General features: G+C 36.3%; 2 protein-coding genes across 2 annotated transcripts in view; both read left to right on the forward strand.

The window, feature by feature from the left end:
* Positions 1-1,724: 1,724 nt before the first annotated feature.
* Positions 1,725-3,661, forward strand: LOC127840343 (H(+)/Cl(-) exchange transporter 6-like; the record flags this gene model as incomplete). Its single annotated transcript, XM_052368751.1, is given in 3 exon segments — positions 1,725-1,793; positions 2,443-2,508; positions 3,566-3,661. Coding segments are annotated over 3 exon segments (231 nt in total), but the record flags the coding sequence as incomplete, so codon positions are not given.
* A 3,274-nt stretch (positions 3,662-6,935) lies between these two features.
* Positions 6,936-24,195, forward strand: part of LOC127840344 (H(+)/Cl(-) exchange transporter 6-like) — an 88,462-nt gene continuing 71,202 nt past the window's right edge. The window contains exons 1-6 of the mRNA XM_052368752.1: positions 6,936-6,954; positions 7,684-7,751; positions 8,140-8,198; positions 9,153-9,199; positions 10,764-10,849; positions 22,188-22,298. Of these exons, the coding sequence (XP_052224712.1) occupies positions 6,936-6,954; positions 7,684-7,751; positions 8,140-8,198; positions 9,153-9,199; positions 10,764-10,849; positions 22,188-22,298 (390 nt within the window). The remainder of the gene's footprint in view (positions 6,955-7,683; positions 7,752-8,139; positions 8,199-9,152; positions 9,200-10,763; positions 10,850-22,187; positions 22,299-24,195) is intronic.

A 24,195-nucleotide genomic window follows, 5' to 3' on the forward strand; every position in this document is an offset into this window, starting at 1 on the left:
AGGAGCAGTTTATCAAATAATGGCCGTTGGAAACTCGGTGCATTGCAGATTTTGCATACAAAAAATAATTATGTTTAAACTTGCACAATCTTTTATTGTCTATGGTAAATGCCCTTATTGTACAAGAAAATAATTTCATATATAAATACAAAAGAATGGAAAACATTCCATTACACAACAGATAAATGAGTGGATAATACCCGTGTATAAAATGGGACGTTCCGAAATCCAGTGTGGTGCTATTTTTACCATCTTATACTTTAAAAGCTCTATGCCTAACGTGAATTAAATCGGAAGCATTGCAGATTATTTATGAATTGTGCGATATTTGTATGGCTTGTTGTACATTCTTAAATGTCAAAAGTATATGCATGGATTATAAACAATGTACATTACACGAAATAAGGAAAATGTGATAAATTGACAATTCAAATATGTCGATATACAGTACATGTACATGTGAAATAAGTCGCGTTTATAACAAATTGTCAAAAAAAATGGGAAAAATTACGCTTGCCATTTTATGAAGCCATCAATCATCTGATTCATTATACGGATGGCGAAAAAAATATGTCATATGACTAGATTTAAGGTTGAAGGTCGTATAATTTTGAAGCTAAAGTTATTTCTTATGAAAAATCATTCTTATGAAAAATCATTCAGTGGTAAAGTAAAAAGTAGTCCGTGCATGCGACAGGTATATCCCACAAGGTTGAATACAGGTTAGTATATTCCATAAGGTGTTATGCCGCCAATGTCGCGTTGAAAATGGGATAAAACACGATATTCACATAATGTTTCGATTTGTGAATGAATATAGTTGGTGAACTCAAACCTCTTGCATACATTATACAACTCTTTCTCGCGCGGATACGGCATGTGTGGCGGGTAGTAGGCTTTCCGTAGATAGCAGCGAACCGGCTTGAAATTTTTCAGCAACAACATTAGCTGTTCGCTACGCGAAGAACTAAAAACAACACCTTCAGTTTCATCATAAAATATCCCACTCATTATTATAAAATTATATAAAATATAATCAATTCTCCTTTAACTTTAAATCATTATGATACTTTTCTACCAATATTCGTCTGTACTTGTATGTTTCATAATCTTCCTTTATCGCAATTTTGATTATATTTATCTTTCCTCCACGATACTTCCCTGCACTGATAGAACCAATATCGGGTCACTTGTCAACATGACTTGTCGGACGCATAATCATCTGAAAAGCGAAGTATCAACTATAACACGTGTTGTGGCATTGTTATATATTTCCAATCTACTGCTGATCAAAATTGTCCTGGCATTCGTGAACTCCAGTAGCATAAATTAACATATTATGCATAGTGGACTCTCCCATCCTTCTTAATTGGATCAATTTATTTCCAAAATGAGGGATTTCTAGTATATTTATCTCTATATTTAGAATAGTTCTTACAGAAATTCCTTTATGCAAAACAGCGCAGACCCTGATGAGACGCCGCATCATGCGGCGTCTCATCTGGGTCTACGCTGTTTGCCAAGGCCTTTATGCTAGACGCTAGGCATAAATGGGGTTAAATTCACATTTTCACTGGAGTAAAAGAACCACCACCGCCCTTGCAGTTGGTCGGCTATGAACATTTATAAACACATAGCATTTTATGACATGTCTTTATATCATTATGTTACATACGAATAATTATCATTCGGTTGCATCTATTTATTTCGCTTTACCATTTTAGAGTTTGGATTATGACGTCTGCTACAACAAACCATACGAACATTACGTTGAAAACCAGCGAAAAGACTTCGTAAGTCGAAATAATGATTTCATTTAAACAAGCATTTTAGTTTAAAATCATCATGCCGGTAAAACATTCGAACGTCAGTTGCAATTTATTCTCGTTAAAATAAAACAAGTATTCGTCAGCTAAACATAATGATGTATTAACTATTATCGCGTAAGTAAATATTTCTTAACATCAGTCCGCAAAGGTAAATCAGGGAAGACACTTTTGCCTTCACTAGCTTTTCGTTAAGAAGAGACTGTCTTGAAACGAAAATTTCATAAAATCGAAAAGTTTTGTTCCTAATTATCCTCTGCAGACTGCCCACGCTTATCTCGGGCGACATTTTCCCACATGCGTTAAACCCAGTTTTCACAGAACGAGTTCAAACAGTATCGTGTGAGTTTGTCAGTTAACCATTACCAACTCAGAAGCAAAGTATGAAATGAATATGTGCAAACAGCATAAACCAGAAAAAACTGCAAGTAACTCGAAGACTGTTCATGTTTTATGCTGTTTGCTGCTCATCCGTATCTAGGGTTGAAAAGAAGCCTTTACAACTTGAATCTAGTAAGAAAGTTATTTAATTAAATTTAACTTTCAAAGAACTACACATACATCGAAATACGCATCTAAGTGGTAAATTGTTTATACTGTATGAATACCCTCTAAGTCTTTCAGTAAGATTGAAGTCATCAAATGGATGATCACCTTCCTCATCGGATTCTCCACAGGTCTGGTAAGTGTTAACCCTTTGCATGCTGGGAAATGTGTCGTTTGCTAAAATGTCGTCTGCTGAGTTTCTAAAATTAGCATTATCTTCGATTGTTTTCAAAGAATACTATCAGAATAGCAAACAGTTTAGATCCTGATGAAACGCCACGTTCTGTGGCGTCTCATATGGATCCAAATTGTTTGCAAAGGCCTTCAAAGTTCGGTTCCAGCACTTAAAGAGTTAACATGACAAGTTAGAACATACTTAGTTTTGAAGAAGTAACTAGTATTCAAGAACAGCAAATAATCAAAGCGATGAAGTCATGCCATTTGTGTTCGCTTTGGACAAATAGAGCCAATAATAAATGCGCTGAAAGCACATCACTTGTTACCTATTTGCCGCAAGAACAAATAATCAAAGCTCTGCAGGCACTTCCTGTATTCGCTATTTCCGTAAAACCTTTTCACAGGTTCAGTTTAGTTTGTCTCTGTATTTAAATTGTTTTTATTGTCTGCCAATTACCGTGATGAATTAATATAGTGAATGCACTAACGGTATGTCGCCGGATGGTGATAGGTAAGTAACGGGTAATATTAGTAAAAGTTTACGTAGACGAGTTCGATAATAAACGACCAAAAAGATGTAATAGTATTGCATGAAGCGACACTAACATTCAAATAATATATTTGATACAACACTGATATTGTTGGGTTGCCGTCTTAGCGCTGGTACATGTTTATTGCTATATTTGTTTAGTGTAATATAGCATTTACTGTTGCTTTTGCGTCGTGCATAAGGTGTCCGCCTAGCTACTGAGAGGTCAGGGGTTCGATCCCCACTTTGGGAGCGTTCTTGAGATCTCACCGAATACACCAAGTACTGGTTTACCACAGAGATGGACTCGAGCACGTTTCAATAAACCTTAGGCTTATACAATATCGAGCTAAATAAAAATGTTAAACTAAAACTAATACAGAATTTTCCGGTACATGGTTTTACTTTACGTTCGCCTGTTAACTATGACTGCATGTACATATACATAATGTGTACTTAGACACTATGTATGAAGAGTTTCTTTCAGGTTGCATTTTTTATCGACACTATCGTGAAGTTGTTGAGTAAACTGAAATTCAATCCAGTAACACAAATGTATCCTTTAAAAGACATGTGTGATTAAATGTACAGTTTGTATTGTTTTCCGTGTATTTCGCGTTTATGATCTTAGGAAAGGGCGATAATAAATATTTTTATAGACAGCTGTTCAAAGCGCAGGAAACGTCATTATACTTTTTAGTTGCGTTATAAGCTGTATCGCATCGATGATCAATTCATTACATGATATTGAGTGCACATAAATATTAACGTAGTGTGTCAGCACTGTGATTGATCAAATATTGATCTCATGGATAGGGTTGTGTATTGGTCTGCATTGTGTATGATATAGCCCAAACTTAATAAGCGTATATACTTTTAAATATATGATTGATATATATAACGATATATGTTCACTTATTAAAAATTATTATCGTGCTTAACAGTATAACTATCACTGATGCTTGCATATAAGCACTTGAATGACAATCATGGACACGTGCACTCGCATGAGCAATCCCTGACGCATGCGCAAATGCATTCGTATAAATTATCACTGATGGATGCAAACATATCATAGCATGACAAGCATTCATACATGCACCAAATGCACTCGTATCACAATCACTTGGCACATCCACAAAGGCATTGGTATATGACACATGAACAAATGCCCTCGTATGGCAATAATCGATACGTTTACAAATGCATTCGTATAACTATCACTGGCACATGAACACTAGTCCACCTATGACTATTGTTGACACATGCGAAAATGCAACTCCAATATATGATTATTCACAAAATACACTCGTTTGACATCCTTGACGCATGCGCAAAGCATCAATTCTACCACTCCGGACGGCAGCCTCGTGTTGTCCCTGATTAATCATGGTGATGTTTAACGCCGCTCTCGTGCTCGTCGCCACGTGCCTTACCGTCCTAGAAGTGAGTATCACGTGATCACAATAAGGATGTTCCAGTATGTATCGTTGATTGATTTAATGGCCAATTTTGTTTTCATCTTTATTCTTGTCGTATGGACTTATATCATACTCGTTCTTCTTACTTCTGTTCTCATTTCTTTTATCACACTTCTTTTATTGCGCCTGTCTCTGTATCGTCTTCTTATCAATTTTCGTTTGTTATAAATTCTCTTCCATATTATTTTATTCAAGGGTTGCAACTTTTTTTGTTCACTGTTCAGGACGTTGTCGCGCTTTACCAATCCTCAAACGCAATGCTTAGGCCAAAGATCTATAAATACAATACATGTTTCTTGATAGGTCTTTTCTTAGGCCGAGGCGCACCATTTTAATAAACTGTATATTTTTCACTTCCATTGAATTGTATAAAAAACAAAGAACAGTGTCTACAAATTTATTTATTCATTTCAAAGCCTTTATATCTTTATATTTTAGTAAATAAGCAAACGAGTATTATTTATTTAGAAATTATCAAATGTGTGTGTAAGTCTAAGAAGGACATAAATTGCTGAGTGAAACGGAGCCCAGACGCTAACGCTGTTCTTATTGAAATATAATACGGGATACTTTTCTGTTAACCATGTATTTATAATTACACATGATTCGAGCTTTGAGAAACCCGGGCGAAATGCATTTGCGTAGTGTTCTCCCAGATTTACCTGTTCAGTCCTACACCGCCTATACTGGATTCTCATTTGGATGCGATTTCCTTTTTAACAAATCAACAAAGCGGAAAGTGTCACCCCTGATCAGCCTATGCGGACTGCACTTGCTAATCTGGGACAAACTTTACACATATGCATTGAGTTATATGATTGTGTTCAATCCTGTTTTTCAGCCGGTGGCAGCGGGTTCCGGTATCCCGGAGATCAAGTGCTATCTGAACGGCATCAAGATCCCCAGGGGTGGCGCGGCTCAAGTCCCTCGTATCCAAGGCTGTGGGGGGTGTTGTTCAGTGTTTGCAGGAGGTACGGTTGTTTTAAACATTGAATATACTCCATGTCATGACCTTACTATCTAAATTTCGTGTCCGTTTTTCCCGAGCTACTTGGGAAAGAATTTAGGAAATTCATGTACTAGTACAAAGGTATATGAAGCTCAGCTATAAATAGGACAGCATATTCTGGGAAAAGATTTAATAACAGTTTGAAAACCATAATTTTAAATCAGTTATATTCAATCCATTATATGTTTAAAGATCAATGAAACAACTATGCATTTTCTGTATTGTACATTGACATTTGTCGTGATTCAGTAAATAAATTGCGAATTAAAACGTGTATAATTAACTTTCAACGCGATCATAAGTGTAAAGAAAACGAATTATTTCGAACCCGCCATTTGTAAACGTTGTAGCGACTATGGTATATAAACAGCATAATAGCCATATCAAAACTGTGATACTCGCTCTTCTGCGTGCTTTCTAATTTGCATATTTTATAAACTTTTCAAACATAAATTACAGAGCCACATCAGTGCACATTCTATGTTTGACAATTCATTCGTTTGTTGGATATTGTTTGCTGTTTTAAACACATGTAAGGTCATATCGCGGAGATTTAGTTAACCTTACCATGTGTTCATGGGCGAACTCACATATTCAAGTACTCTTACGACTATGTGCTCATACCCACTTTCGATCGGGAATCATCATGAAATTATTGCCGTACCTAACGAACAAACATGCCTAAGCTTATTGAATTAGAGAAAAAGAACAATAATCAAAAGAAAAAAAAGTATATGTTCATGCCCATGGGATTGTGAAATCACGTCCGTACACATAGCATCATTAACTTAGGAAAGGAAACAACGAAATATAAAGTTTGGTATGATATACATGTGAAATTAAAGAGCATGGTGTAATTAAAGAGCATGTCAAGTTTTGATTTTATATGCTGAAACGTAATGCTAAAACCCACAAACGTTTAACTGTAACAGACAGTTTTTTAAGATAAGTGGTACAGAAAATACACGTCGAAGGATCAAGTTCCCCACGGTTACTACTTCCCCGTACCCCCAAATTTTTTTCGGAACCTACATTTTTCGTACCAAATTTTTTTCGTACCAAATTTTTTTTTCGTACACAAATTTTTGCTCGTAACCATTTTTTTTTCGTACCCAATTTTTTTCGTACCCAATTTTTTCGTAACCAAATCTTTTTACGTACTTAATTTTTTTTGGCATAATTGTTGTACCCAAAATTTTCGTACCCATTTTTTTCCTATCCAAAATTTTCGTACCCGCATACACAATTTTGGTGATGTAGATAAACTTAAATATATGCTTTTATATCAATCCTCTTCAAAAGCATCGTCACACCAGTACTGTCAGTACTTTGATTATACAAACAATTTGGGGATTAGTACAAGATAGATGAGACGCACTAAAACAGGTGTATTTTAAAGATGTATTTTGTATCTTGACAGCACCTTAGTTTATTGTTTTAATGCTCAAGCCGATTTAGGATTGGGGTCTCGAACATTCGACCCTAGGTTCTGTAACCAGCGAGCGACGGCTATACATCATATTCGCCCGCGGTTTCATTTAATCTCATTCATAATTGCCTGTATGTCTATACGATATTGTTGATTAAACTATTTAGTTATAATACATAAGTATTCCAATATCCTCGTCTATTATCATAGGAGTGTGGTTTTCATTACCGGTCCGGTGACGTAATTTGTGTGCGCATTGGATTGGTCCTGCAACTATTTCTACGGCGATTCTGATCTTTAGTTTAGGGCATTTGTGAGAATGTGCCCTTAGTACTGGTGAACCAGTTTACCTGGGAAAAGTGCGATGCTGCTTACTGACCATCGCAATTTAACTAAATTACTGCACGATCCTGCGAAATTCCGAAAAAAGAAAAAAGTTGTGTGGTCTTTTTCTAAAGAATATATGTTAACCTCGCCCTGGGAATACGGGGTTCACTGCATGGGCTAAAAGTGTATCCCAGATTAGCCTGTGCAATTCGCACAGGCTAATCAGGGACAACACTTTCCGCATACACTTGATTTTCGTTCAGAAGAAATCTACTTTTAACAAAACATACACAATAGCGGAAATTGTCGTCCCAGACTGCACAGGTTAATCTGCGATTACACGTTTTTTTCTTGCACAGGCTTGTTTGTCGGCAAGGAGGGTCCGATGACTCACAGTGGGGCCATCATAGGCGCAGGGATTCCTCAGGTAAAGTACTCCACTGTCATGTAAATCCAGATCATACAACATTGACCTCCCTTGCAATGACATATTGCGTCTTAACAATATTTGAAACTCAAATACTCCCTAGGTGCAAACATAATTTATGCAAGTTTGTAACAGAATGAGACGCTGCCTGGGATAACCTGTGCTAACTGCACTATCTAACCTGGGGTGGTACTTTCCGCACATTCCTAAGCCTAGTTTCCCTCGAGCTCGACTCATAATTTCCAGTTTTTGGCGATGATAAATTGAATCTTGTTCTGAAAAAACTGGGCATAATGCATGTGCGTAAAGTGTCGTCCCAGATTAGCATTTGCAATCGGATATTGCTGACACAAAATTATAATTTAATTTATTATTATTTCTATTTTAGCTTCAGAGTATTACGTTAAGGAAATTGAGCTCCAAATTCGCTTTCTTCCGTACGGACAGGTATGTACGAAATCAAAATATGGGCCGTGCTCTGTGAAAAGGGGGTTTAATGCATGTGCGTTTAGTGTCTTCCTAGATTAGCCTGTGTAGTCTGCACAAGCTAATCGGGGACGACACTTTTAGCTTTTATGTTGTTGTTTTTTCGTTCAAAGAAAGTCTCTTCTTTGCAAAAATCCAGTTTAACCACTAAATAACCATTTTGTGTAGATGATCTTAAAGGAAGGAATTTTGGCTGCGACGAGTTCTTGGGCAATATTTGCACTGTTTATTTACTTTTTTACTCTTTAGACAATATAGTCCCATGAAGCTTTTGTTTTTAAACTCCCCTTTAACTTCTGAGTGCATCTCGATCAAACTGTCATAATTGAATGGCCTATATGGGCAGAATAGAAATTTCGGCTTCGAAGAGTTTTGACTGAATTATGGAACTTTGTCTATTTTCCATCATACAATACTTAGTCTAATAATTTCATGTTTACAAATCATTTTTTAACTGCCGAGTGGATCTTGCTAAAATGTATAGACGTTCGTACCGAAAGTAATTTCGGCTGCGACGAGTGTTGACGAAATTGTTGTCCTTTATGGTGTTTTTTTTTCAAACATATATTACATAGTCCCCCGACGGTTATGTTTTCAACTCCTCTTTAACTAATGTCAGGATCTCGCTCAAAATTTCGCAGTTATATGATTCAATATAGAATATATATTAACAAAGATTTCTTGAACTATTTTGAGTTATTCGTGTAAACACATGACCGTGTTTTCACTGCCACGACTACATTAATAATAATTTAACTAAGTTAAAGTACACGTAATTCTTTAGCATTCGAACAATGATATCAATATAAAAACGCACACACTTGTCTTGTCAATACAATTTAAGTTCAGTTTATTTTTTTTTAAATTGAGAAATGGCCCAAGAATTCAATTATTCTTTTTCTTTCGCGATTTTAGAGAAAAACGAGACTTTGTCGCAGGAGGAGCAGCAGCCGGCGTTGCAGGTAGACATGTTTACCTTTAAAATTTGAAATGCAAATAGTGATTACAATGTTACAATAAACATGGGTTAGATGGTTTCACTTGAAAGTAAGAAATTAAATCATAAGCACCTCAGGGGCGGATCCGGGATTTCTGGTTGGAGGGGGGATATTGAAAGAATTGCTGGGGGTCCAGGTGGGTGCAGAGCAAAGCCCTGCTACGGGGTCCAGTGGGGTTGAGCGCAGCCCTAGAAAGCTCCACGATTTTTGCGATTTTGAAGGCTTTAAAAACTACTTCTCGAGCATGTCGAGCATGTAACGGGTGGTGCGGTGGTCGAGTGGTAACACTCTGGCCTACCATTCCAGAGGTCCCCGGTTCGATTCCCGACCGGGGCACTGAAAATTTCAGAAATACTTGAAGTGTTTCCCACACAACTAGAGATGTACTTGTATGAAACCCAGGTAATTCTCGCGTTTATCGGTGCTATACACCGAGCACGTAAAAGAACCAAGGGATCTATTCGCAAAGAGCTGGGGTATCGCACCCGGATTCCTTGTATCCCAATACTGTCTCTTCTGCTTGCTGTCTCTTCAGCAATAACCAAAAGACCCCATTGGAAATAAGTGCTTGCACTTTCATGGGTTATCCTTGACCGCAAGGTCAAAATAAATGCATACATGTCACGCCTTATGTACTTTCATCAAAGTACCTTCTTATAATGCCAAAAGTGCATAGTTTATACGTAATACGGGCGGATATAGCCGGAAGAAATGCTATAAAGAAGAACACACTAACGGTTATCAGGCTAGTGGCGAATACAGCAGGGAGGGGGGAGCATGAAAACAATGTTTGTACCTACAGCAAGATAATGACCAAGATGAAGCCGAGATTTTATTTAACTGATTCATTATAGATCTATCACTAAATTGCACAGAGCACAAAGTCTCCGCATTTTCGCTCTATTTGGCGTGTGTGCATCCATCTTTGTTGACACAAAAAGCAGCGAAAAGAGAATCAATGTGCAAAAAGAGGGATACATCAGAATCGCAAAGTTCGACTTGAAAAACCGGGCGACAGAGAGTCTAAAGTGAAAACATTTAGTGATTGTCTGTGATAAGTGGGAACTGTTGTGTACGAAAAAGAAGAAAAATGAGTATAAATAGGTGATTTAGATCTATTTAAGTGTGAAACATCAAACGAATTGACTTTACTTTGGCGATTTCAGGAGGGGGGGAGCATATGCCGCGTCCGCCCCCCCCCCCCCCCCCCCCCAACACACACCATTGGATCCGCCTATTCACCTTATACTGCTTATTAAATGACAACAGTATACTATGTCACAGAAGTTCCCCGGTACTTTTCAACTTAACAACCGTTTTACCGTGGGGTTGTGGATACGGTGTCCGTCTGTAGGGAGGTCTTGGGTTCGATCCCCTATGTGGGAGCGTTGTTTAATTAACCCCGAAGACACCAAGTAATGGTTCTATCCGAGAAACGAACTCGATGGCCTTTCAATAAGCCTTATGCTTACGGTGTTATCTAGCTAACATTAAAAAAGGTTTAAGTTAAGAACTGTTTATACTTCAGCCGCGTTCGGAGCCCCTATAGGTGGCGTGTTATTTAGTCTCGAGGAGGGCTGTTCATTCTGGAACCAGAAACTCACGTGGAGAACGGTACGTGGTACAGAGATTTTTGACGTTGTGATGACGTCATACTTGTGATGTAATTACTAAAACGTTGTGATGTCTTTTTATCGAATATGTTTCAGATTAGGTTAATTAAAATTAGGGATGGCAACGGTTAATCGGTTAACCGGTTATCCGTTTCTTTAGGAGGTTAACCGATTACAAAATTAATATTCGGTTACTCTTGCAGATTTTTTTGTTGAACGCAATGAATGCTCAAATCGTTAGCACCTTTTCCTTTTCAATCAGCACACACCAGTGATAGTTTTCATCTGTATGAGAAACATAAATAGACTACAACAGAATTAATGTAGTGATTGACTAAAAGGTGATAGTAATCTTGAATAGTTATTTTCGGATATGTTCGTCCTACCGTTTGTTGATGTTTATGTGAGCACTGGAACTCTTGATAGAAACTATTGAAGTTCATCAGTAACTATTTAAACATTTTGTTATTTTGTTATGTCTGGTTATATAATTTTGTATATGTAGTAAGGATGTCATATTAAACACGGCGTTGCTAAGAAAATTAACTTGACGCAGCTAACCAAACCCCCCTACAACAAAATAATGACATCCTTCAATGCGCTCGATGGAGTCTAAATCATAACCCACAAACTGAGTCAAATAGAGCCATTTCAATAACTCGCGCAAGTAACTAAGTTCACTTAGTATCCCATTAACATTACCACGCTTTGTTTTATTATTCCCGAAGCGTAAACACGCTTCATTTATTATTACATGAACACAGATTTTGAGAGAGCGAAAGTGATAAAATAAAGTTTTTTTTTAACAAGCATCATATATTATCCCATTTAGATAAACACACTTCATTTCACTCTGGATCAGCAGACGATTTATTTCATAAATCAATCTCTGGGTTAATGGTCGCCATCTTTCGAACTACTTTCAAAAGTACAACAACAACAAAAACAGTAGGAGACAATTTGAAAAGTTGAAAAATTGAGTACATGTGTCACGGTTGTTGAGTGGAATAGTGTTATTTTCAACTGTGTACGAAGCATTCGAACTGGTAGTGGAATAACCGAATTGTTGGTGGAAATGGAATTTAGAAATATATCTAGTAATTCATCATCGTGTAGAATTATCATCAGCATCATTTCTGTGGAACATTGCAATATTCAAAATACAAGTGTTTCATAGCTATGGTGCTTTTGACATGGTTCACTAACCATCAAGACTGAAATGATTCATGCACACAGGTGAAGTAAATAATTGAATTTGTGCAGAATGTTTATTTTTTACAAATTATTATTTAATTTGACCAATTTATTTTAGATAGATTGCACTGAAACTCAAAGTATAAAGCTTAGTAAGACACTTAAGCCAGTTTTCTGAGAAGAAACAATACTTGTTCAGAGTATAGCAGGCTCATGCGGCCTCTTGTTTATTTATTTTGCCTCGGCCTTTAACCTGGGTCGCTTTGATTTCAGGTGTTTATCCCCCATATCAACAAGACTCTCGACCCTATATGTAGTTATTCATATTGTTTAAAGATTTTGAGAACCCTCACTCGGTGCCAGTGGGGATAAAACAGGGACCTTCTTATAGCTAGATGAATGCATCAAATATGCCAGCAACACTTTATAATCAATAACTTTATAATTGATGATTCTGTTCTTTTAACTACATGTTTGTACATTACTTATTTACCAAAACAATGTGAAACGCATTTTAATGCCCCCAAAGGAGGGCATATAGTGATCGCACTGTCCGTCTGTCTATCCGTCACACTTTGCATTTAGGTTTCGAAAAAATGCTCATAACTTCTATGTCGCTTCAGATGTAACATTCATATTTGATATGCATGTGTATATGGACAAGGCCTTCCCATACACACACAAATTTTGACCCCTTTGACCTTGAACTTAGGGTCAGCGTTTAGGTTTTGAAAAATGCTCATAACTTCTATTAAAGCGTTTATCGGGGGCGTATGTCATCCTACGGAGACAGCTCTTGTTTTAGTTGCAATAATCCAACTCCCAGCTACGTATGTACTGATAAAAGCTCAGAGCATTCAAGAAGAACCAGCTCTTGTTTTTGCTACTGTCCTCTGCACAAACCATGATATATCTGCATATATGCATCCAACCAAATCAGTAAAACTATTTGTCACTTAAGTACAGTAAACTTATTGCATGTTTACTTTTCAACAATATATATATATATATATATATATAAATATATATAACACAGATCTTGAAAAAAACACAATTTCTTCAAACTGTTTTAGTAAATTATAGGCTTTAATTGGTATTGTGACATTGACACCACTCATGCATGCGACTATACAATTATACAACTATGGGACACATTATTTATGAGAAATTCCAATACATCAACATATCGTCTCAGATTTAAGGCAGATAATCTGGTGCTTTTTTGCTGCCATTTTTACTATTACACATTTTTCATTTTATGTTATGATGCATTGATCTTGTTTCTAAATTAACCAAGCAATCATGTTAAACTTTTGAAGAAAGATGTTGTCTGATAAATATAGAAAATATAATCACTACAAAGTAAACAAAATTCAGTTGAATACTGTGACCAACGAAGATTTGCCAAAGAGCAATTCAGATCATGATTTAAATTAAATACAAGTAATATGAAAGTCTGCCTATTGGATACCAGTTAAGACTTATTTGTCAAATCTTCACATTAATTTTCCCTTAGCCATGTAGAATTGGAGACTAAATACCATCAAGTCATGTAAAAAGGAGCAGGGTATAGCTGCTATTGATCTCTTGAGCTTTCACATGAATTTTACGGGTAATTTTCATACAACAAATGATATTGTATAGTGAAATGATAAAGCATTATGAGCACAAATTATATCTCTTACTAGTTGTGCAAAAATCATTTAAGTGTCACATTTCAAAAGAAAATTTATGTAAAAAGGTATTATTAATTGTTAAAACGTTATAAAAGGTTATTTCAATTCACTTAAGCATTTAATTACAAGAACAAGTGCATTTTATGTCCATTACAATACATGTAACAGTATTGGCATTGTATTTATCTGCATTTGATGTGCATTTAATACACTTAAAAATGCAGACAAGACACACTTCTAACAGAAACAAATGTATTTTTTTCTGCATTTTTCCAGCATTAATACACTTCAAGTGTATTTTTTATCATCCCAAATACACTTTACCAGGAAAAAGGTATGTTAAAATGCATTTTTAGTTTGTTTTAAGTATATTTTCAAATGCATTAAGACACTCTTTTTTGCAAAAAATGTTGAACAAAAACTTGAAAATATTTAATATACTAAAGTGTAGTAGTAATTAAAGTTTTGTATGAGCATCAAAAACAGTGTCAAATTCATACCAGTCCCTATTTAGTAGCAGTAGGCCTTATATGGTCTACTTGTGGTAGAAATAATGCATTTTGTATAATACAACATACATAAATTAAAAAATATAGCTGCCCATACAGTTCAATACAAGCTTCAATTAACTATACTATGCAAAGTCGAAATATGACATCAAGCTTGGAATAATCTTCAATAATGAATAATATGCTGTTTTAATTTATAAGTGAAATAGACACTTGCATATAAAAACTGATTGTACATCAAAACTAAATGTTTAATTTGATTTTTAGCTCCACTTGCCAAAGGTCCTGTGTCCATCGTGCGTCCGTGCATTAACTTTTCCTTTAAACATCTTCTTCTCCTAAACTACTGGTCCACTTCTGATGAAATTTCTTAGGAATGTTCCTGGGGTGAACGTCTTTCAAATTTGTTCAAAATATGCCCCAGGGGTCAAATTTGACTCTGCCCTGGGGGTCACAAAATTGAAAATTTGCTTATATAAGGCCTATTTTGTGAAAACTTTCAAAATCTCCCGTCCATAACCATTGGGCCTAGGGCTATCAAATTTGGTATGTAGAGACATCTAATAGTCCTCTACCAAATTTGTTCAAATTATGCCCCTGGGGTCAAATTTGACCCTGCCCCGGGGGTCACAAAATTGAACATATGCTTATATGGGGCCTATTTTGTGAAAACTTTAAAAATCTTGTTGTCCATAACCATTGGGCCTAGGGCTACCAAATTTGGTATGTAGTGACATCTAATAAACCTCTACCAAATTTGTTCAAATAATGCCTCTGGGGTCAACTTTGACCCTGCCCCGGGGGGTCACAAAATTGAATAAACGCTTATAAAGCGCCTATTTTGTGAAATCTTTAAAAATCTTCTTGTCGAAAACCATTTGGACTACGGCTACCAAATTTGGTATGCAGTAACATCTTATAGTCCTCTACCAAGTTTGTTCAAATTATGCCCTTTGGGTCAAATTTGATCCTGACCGGCAGGTCACAAAATTGAACATTATATACGCTTATATCTTGCTTATTTTGTGAAAACTTTAAAAATATTCTTGTCCTTAACTCTAGGTCCTAGGGCTACCACATTTTGTATGTAGTGAGATATAGTAGTCCTCTACAAAGTTTGCTCAAATGATGCCCCTGGGGTTGAATTTGACCCAGCCCAGAAGGTCACAAAAGTGTACATGTACTTAAATAGGGCCCATATTTAAGTATTTGCACATGCAGAGAAATTTGTTTCAGCCTTTTTTCAGCAGTGGAGCGATACAGGGCCATCATGGCCCTCTTGTTTAAATACTCAAAAAATGAAACCGTGTTCATGCTTGCATGAACACAGTTTATAAATGCTGTCAGAATTATAAAATATGCAATTACTATAAATACAAATGCCAGGGAGAAGTGCTTTTTGAACTAAAAAATTCGAATGAATATTACAATAATACATTCTGAATACTTTTGTATGTAATTAACAGTTTTGTCTGAGAAAATCACTAAATTTTATATATTTATTCAAATTCACATAAATCATATTTCAAAAACACATAATTACTTCAAATCCTTTCACACAATACTGAAAAAAACATCTTAATCTGTTTTAACAATTATAATATAAAGATTAAGGCTGACTCAGTAAAATAATAATCCATGATTTCTGCAGTACTTGCAGACAAACTAGGAATACTGCTGTGATATTATCTATCTATCTAATGGGATATTAATTTGGCTTCAATAGAAAAAAATCAAAGCATACACATGTATACAATGTGTATGTATATATTAGTTAAACTTAAATTGATTGACCATCGATAAAAAGATATTATAATATATGTATATATATATATATCCTTGTAAAACTAAAAATTAAATATGTATGTTTCTATTACATCACTTAGGACTATTATTTTCAGACAAAGTAGAGTGAAGCTTAAAACAGTATCCAATTGTTACAGTCAACTTTGGGGAAATCAACCTTATAATTATTTTCTGTGTTGGTCAATGTCATAATTGGTATAAAATGTATATTGAACTGGAAGTTTTCTTTATTTTAAATGATAACATTTGCTTGGTCAGCCATAATTGTCACAATCAAGTGGTCTTTTTACACTGTAGTTTTCTCACTGACTATGGGTTTGTTCTGAGAATGAGCCACACTTAGTATCGTTGGGGACATGAGTTGTCAATTTTATGTTTATCAGTCTTTCATTATCCAGTATACCTGTAAAAAGGGAATTTGTAACTAATTATCACACAATATACACAATTAAAATTGTATGCATTTAGATTTATTTAGAACTGCACATTATAATCATTTTCCAAAAATATGTAGCAACATTATATTATGTCGCGAAACGTAATGCATCCAGTTTCACTTTCGGTTTGGTTGGTTTTGTAAACACCGTAATTTCATCTTAAAAATTGGATGATAGGGTGATTAAATAATAATGGAAAAGTAAATCACTTGGATAATAGGTCAAAATGCAACACAAATGAGAGGCGTATTTAGGTGGGGGCTAGGGGGCTAAAGCCCCCCCCAGCTGGCTGGCTAGACACGATTTTTAATAAAAATGAGCTCCTTACAGTTTCAGTCCACTTGTGTATTTCCTGTCATATGTCCCTAATTAAGCCATACACAGCTGTCGATTTGTGTGATTAGCCCCCAGGCATGTGTACAGACGATCTAACCTTCGTCAGCTAAAGTGCACGCTTCATTGACTGTAAGTAATAAACTGCGCTATTTGATTGGCTGAAGAAGATACATTCAAATAATGAAATTCATCCATACATTTAGCTATTGATAAATGTTTACAAATGGCTGCCGCATGAGTCTTGTGAAAAACAATATTTCAATTTGTAGCAATTAAAGAGTTTAGACGAACGCAATGGACAATCATAACTATTTTTTCGGTAATTTATTTGATGAATTTTATTGGTATTAGCTCTGTAGAGTGATAATCTTTTGAGTAACAAGTTATTGCCAGTGAAATTCAACTGCACACTTAATGAATGGCAATTATTTTTTTGATTTTTTTTTTACAAATCGGGCTAACTGCTTTGATGTTCATCCATACTTTTTCAAATTAAAAAAGACTCAAAAATGAAGAATTACTTTGCTATATGAAACTAAATCATTTTCTTAAAGCGTGACAACATCGAGGCAGCAACACCCGAATTAAACTACACAGAAACCTAACGACTCCCTTTGTTAACACTTTTGTGAACGAAATGGACACCCGATTCAGTGATTTGCAGACTAAGGCAGCCATGGGATTGAAATTATACCTGAACAAATGTGCGTCTCTCCTGTCAGTGCTAGTGACCTTGAATGGTTCATTGATGATCTCCCTTCCCCTCAGTCCCTCCCTGCTGAGTTGCACTTTATATGGCAGGCTAGGTGGAAAGGTGTACCCAACCCTCCTACTACCCTTCAAGGCTCTGTTGCACATTGTGATTCCCAGCTGTACCCCATCATTTACACTGTTTTGTCCATATCATGTGTGCTCCCTGTTACATCATGAGAGTGTAAAAAGAGTATCAGTGCCCAAGGACTTGTTAAGACAAAACTAAGATCATCAATGGGTCAGGACAGGTTGTCCGCTGTGTGCCTGCTTTCCATTCATAGGGACATGGACATAAACATTTTAATGTTGTTCCTAAGTTGACCTAGTAGGATATCCAACAAGGTTAAATAGGAGGTCCACCCATCTAACTCTGTTAAAAAAGTTATGGATAAAGATAATGTTTCCCACCACTTTAGTGGTTTGAGAGACATTTGATTTACCCCTGTGTGTCTGTCTGTCCGTACATCTGTCACACTTGATGTGTGAACTCAAGTTCTTATTTGTTTTACATGCACTTTTATCATGCAAAATGCTGATTAGATAGCAGGAAATCGCATCATTTCAAGGTGCCATTTAAAAAAAAAATCGTCCACGGAAGGGGACACCCCTCCCGCACCCTCCAGAACGGACTTTTGTTATGAAAGCGTCTCATTCATGTCATGATCATTCCAAGCGTTCATCATTGAGGTTACAGTATACTAAACAATCTCTTGCACGACGGTTACATTGCATTAACTGCATTAAAGAAAACCATCTCATATCATGATATCTTATATCAGTCTTAATTAATTATTATAAAATTGATATGTTTTTTTTTATGTTAAGAAACCAACATACATAAATACGTCGAAACAATGCCTAACGTCACTCAATAAAAAATATGAAGAATTGTTTACATTTGTGAAGTGCGTGGAATGATCACATCTGTGTAAATGGGCAATAAAATAGTTCCAAAGAGTTGCATTAAAACTCACAAGTTTTTGCACGATTTATCGTACATTAAAAAGTCATATTTCTTAATTAAATGCATGCGATCTTAAATATGCACACAAATATACATTGTATGCGTTTGTTCGGTTTTAGCTATTTGGTAGACACAATGTCGTGCTGAGCCTTATGCAGAGTTGTATGTGAGAGCAAGGAACGACAACTCTGCGTGGAGATTGCCTTTTGGGTAGTAAAGTAGTAATACAAGGCAATATGGCGACCGTTAGCCACGAGGCCTATCTTACGGAGGAATCCGAGATAGCCGATGTATCACGATTGACTTGATTTATTATTTTCTATCCCTTGATCAAAATCACGTTTCATATAGTATGCAATTAGCAAACGGACTAACGCTGAATTTCAAATACCAAGCTTTTAAGAATGTTTACGCGTTTCCAAAACACGAAACCTTGTTGGGAAAACTTAAATGTTCGGGCCAGTGATTTTATAATAAATAATGCGTATATTTAATGTAATGTGACTTGTCATACGTGACTCATTCTCTGTTCATGTAAGGCAATACGTTCATTCAGAAGTAATCGTTCCCCTAACAATCCTAATTGAACGGCGTCATATAAAAATGGGTCATATGCTATATGCGGCCAGCGTTGCCCCAGAGCAGCCTGCGCAGTCACGCAAGGTCTCGTGGTCTCATTGGCGTTAATTGGTCTGGAGCAACATATGTTGATTAAGACCCATTTTCGCATGACGCGGATCAAGTAATACTCATTACGTTTATGTACTCGAATATAGCCAATGCCATAGTTAAGTATAGCACTGCACTTTGGTGTTATCGCAACTTCGAAAGTCAACAAATCATCATGATAGTTCTCCTTTTTCTTTTCCTAATTATCATTAATTTCAGCAGTGTCATGATTATCAATATCATCATCATTAGCAGCAGTACCAACATCAGCAGCAGAACCAGCATCAGTGGCATGTCACTGCATTTCAGTATTATTATAAACACAATTGCATCATACCCCTGTGATCAATATCATACTTTTGTGTAATTTAAAAAGGGACGTGTTCGCAGATGTTCACATTATTTGAAGTGTGTCATTAAAAGCCTTAAATAGCTAGATTTGAACATCGGTGCTACAGAGCTGCGGTATAAAAACAAAGAAATCAATTTATAAACAAAAATCAAAGAAAAGTATCTGCTTAGCGAAAATCCAGTGTATGTTGAAATTTCGTCCCTGATTAGCCTTTACGGACTGCACAGGCTAATCTTGGACGACACTGTACGAACATGCATGGATTTCTCACAACGCACAAGTAATTAGGCTGCAAGACAATCAACAAGACAGAGTATATTTGCATATACATGTAATTGTTAATATCATCATATTTTATAGGTCTTTGTAAACGTATACGTTTTTCTGATGTTTTTTATGTGGTACACAGACAGTCGGTTAACCGGTTAACCGCTCCAATATCGAAACAGGTTAACAGGTGACGAATTTGCTTTTTTCCCCTAATTAAAATCTATTTTTCGAATGTATGATTGATGTTCGTGTTAATGGCAAGCGGTTCGACGCATAATCCCAAGAAACTAGGTTTTTCATGAGAACCTAGGTTCTGGCTTGAAGATTGCACATGTCTTCCAGAACCCAAGTTTCCTTTCGATATCCTAGGTTTTCATGCGAAACTAGGTTTTTCATGAGAACCTAGGTTCTCATTTGAAAACCAAGGTTCTGGTAACAAACTAGGTCCTCAGAATGAGAACATAGGTTCTCATGAAAAACCTAGTTTCTTGGGATTATGCGTCGAACCGCTTGCCATAACCATGGTTTTCATTTAGGAACCATAGTTTTCATGAGAACCTAGGTTCCCAGAATTACAAAGTGAAAACCATAGTTCTCATTACGAGAACTTAAGTTCTCATCTTTAATACTGAATCCGTGGTTTTCATTTGGGAACCATAGTTCTCATGAGAACCTAGGTTCCCAGAATTACGCGTCGGACGGCGTAAACTTGCTTGTTTGGAATACGGAACACATAGTATTCAGGGTGTAGGACCAATGGGGTTCACATATGATTACACACGGGCTGGACAGAATGAAAACACGCTGTTAAGAATTTTATGTTTGCAGATATCTCAAGTTATTGAAATATGTTTGCAAAGTCTTTAGTGCATAAGTTTTTCTTGCAGTGTGGGCCGATATCTTTAGATTGAATAATACATTATTACACATTATCAATAGAGATTAAACTTCTATTTATAACATAATGATTGCTTAAATATATCACAAACAAATTAAAATTAGAAAACTAAAAAATAGCCCAATACTCTACCATACAGTCGTTTGAGGCCCGAACAACTGAAACTCATTTAATGCGGTAACAATTAATTATGTAACGATTGATCTGAATTTGTTTCAATTTTAAGTTTCAAAACAATATTTACAATTAAAGATGTATTTCATAAACAGTTTAATTTTGTATTCATATGTTCAGACCAATGTAGACCGATTACATTACTACTTTCATTCCTCAAGAACATCCATGCACGGAAAACGTCGTGCATATGAACAAGAGGCGGTAACCTACGGCTTATGCCTGTTGTATAATCCCAAGAAACATAGTTTTTCATGAGAACCTAGGTTCTCATGAGAAACTTGGTTTATGAAATCCCAAGAAACCAGGTTTCTCATGAGAACCTAGGTTTTCGTGAGATACTAGGTTTTTCATGAGAACCTAGGTTCTCATGAGAAACTAGGTTTTTCTTGAGAACCTAGGTTTTCATGAGAAACTAGGTTTTTGAAATCCCAAGAAACCAGGTTTTTCATGAGAACATAGGTTCTCATGAGAAACTAGGTTTATGAAATCCCAAGAAACCATGTTTTATGAGATCCTAGGTTCTCATGAGAAACTAGGTTTTTCATGAGAACCTATGTTCTCATTTGAAAACCTTAGTTTACGCTCGAGAACTTAGGTTGTCATGAGAAACTAGGTTTTTCATGAGAACCTATTCCATGAGAAAATATGTTCTCATTTGAAAACCTTAGTTCTCGGCGAGACGACGCACATAGACACATAGAACTTAGGTTCTCATGAGAATCTATGTTTTTCATGAAAACCTAGGTTCTCATTCTGAGAACCAAAGTTCTTGTTTGATATCCAAGGTTTTCACAAGAACCTAGGTTCTCGACAGCTTTTCGCGTCGTTCTCTCGGATATCCGAAGCTTTCATGAGAACCCAGGATCTCAGTTGGGATCATAAGTTCTGGTAAGAACCTAGGTTCTTAGCATGAGAACCTAGGTTCTCATGAAAAACCTAAATTCTTGGGATAATGCGTCGAACCGCTTGCCTTACATATTGTGCCTAGACAATTCGGACCAACGCTTTAGTGTTTTGATATAGCATCGTCAAAATAAGTGTACTTTACTCAAACTGCGAAACCTTTTTACAGATGTAATCACGTTATTACTGGTTAAACGAAACAAACATATATCTTTCTAAGCATCATCTTCATGGGTACTGTATATAAAGCATACTTCTAATGAGTTTGCGTATAAATGACACTCATATAGATTCTAAATAAACTTCGCTCTAAAAAAGGGAGATAAATGCGTTTGCGTAAAATTTCGTCCCATATTAGACTGTGCAATCCGCACATCACTTATCATGTATTTCAGTTTTTCTGCTCGATGTCGGCAACATTCACCGTGAACTTCTTCTTGAGCGGTCTGGAGTTCAGCTGGGGCTCTTTCTACTCGCCGGGACTCATTAATTTCGGCGTTTTTAAGGTAAGAGACGCATGAGTTATATAAGCCTTTTAAGGGTATGTTTTTTTTAAATCATCTGATTTTGGGGAAAGGGCCCGGCCTTTTTTAGGGGAAAAAAATCGCACGAAACGCCGAATTTGGGGAAAACATAAGGAAAGTCTTAAAAAACCAATTTAACATATTTTACTGTTTATAAAACAAATTCAAGGCAACAGATAATTTAATCATTTAATATGTTTCTATTTTCTACACTGGATCAGGTTAACTGATATAATTAACTAATAATAATATAATATAGTTATATCTTTTTTAGATATCATTGTTTTGGGGAAAATCTATGTAAGAGGGGAAAATTCGTCTAGGGGAAAGGGCCGATATTCATAAATAATACTTGAGTCACGGTCCAAGACGGAAGACGCATGCAAGTACGTAGGCATTAAACCCCGACACCACATACCTCCGTTACCATGGTACTCTCCCAGAGTGCGCTTATAAAGCTAGTTTTAATCCACCTAATTCAATGTTATGATACGCGTTTCATTTCAACCCTAGATTCGTATTTCATCAGACCCTAATGGCGAACATGTTTATACTCCTGCAACAAAGTTGAACAATAATTGGTTTATTATTGTACTAGAATCCACCATAGAAACCCTTAGCTCACACATTAAAGCAACCGAAAACAAAGCTCAAATATGTATACATTTTTAATGATCAACGGTGTCCTTTAAGTTAAGTTAAAGATAGATGATGTTTGTATTCGTCTGATCATATATCTGATATAGGAGGAACAAAACGGGCACCAAAACAAGTGGGGTTTTGCCATAATTACTTATCTTCAAATCTTAATACTACCAGCAACACTAAAGAACGACACGATCATTACCGCCTATAGAATCATTACCAACACCATCGCCGTCACCACCAACGACCACCACAACAACCAACACGACCACCATCGCCACCGCATCCACCATCACAATTAATACCAACAATTAGTACCACCTACCCCTCCAACACCACTACCACCAACACCACCACAGACAACAACGATAATAGATCCGCTATTAAAAACCCGTTAAAACAGCCTTCGTCGCTACCAACCACCACAATCATCACCACCATCATAACCATCATAACCGCCAGCACCAATCATCATCATCATCATCATCTGATCATCATCATCATCATCATCATCATCTGATCATCATCATCATCATCGTCATCATCATCATGATCATCACCACCACCACCATCGTCATCATCATCATCATCATCATTATCGTTATCATCATCATCATCATCATCATCATCATCATCATCATCATCATCATCATCATCATCATCATCATCATCATCATCATCATTTATTTCGTCTTCATCATCATCATCACCAACACTGAGCCACCACCAACACCACTATTAGGATCCCACCTTATCCACTGCCATCATTACTACCATCACAATTACCATCACTACCACTACCAGAGCATCTTTTACCACAACCACCACTACCTTTATTAGAAATAAAACCTCAAATACCCACCGCCCTACCCCCCATCACAAACCATCATAACACAACTACTTCGCAACAAATGAGCCTCGCTCTGGGAAAACGGCGTAAAATACGTGTACGTAAAGTTCCTTCCTAAAATGGCATGTGCAGTCTGCACAGGCTAATCAGGGACGACACTTTCCGCCTAGACTGGATTTAAGCTGAAAATAGATTTAAAATAAAACAATAATGCCATAAAAGCGGAAAGCGTCGTCCTTGATTAGCCTGTGCGGACATCAAAGGCTGACACGAGACGACACTTTACGTACATGCATTAAACCCCGTTGTCACAGAATAAGGCTCAAGTAAATTACCAAAGGTTATTGCAAACTCCTTATCAGCAGACGAGTTATTGGATTATGT

The sequence above is a fragment of the Dreissena polymorpha genome, chromosome 8 (assembly GCF_020536995.1).
Source record: "Dreissena polymorpha isolate Duluth1 chromosome 8, UMN_Dpol_1.0, whole genome shotgun sequence".
NCBI classification, from domain to species: Eukaryota; Metazoa; Mollusca; class Bivalvia; order Myida; family Dreissenidae; genus Dreissena; species Dreissena polymorpha.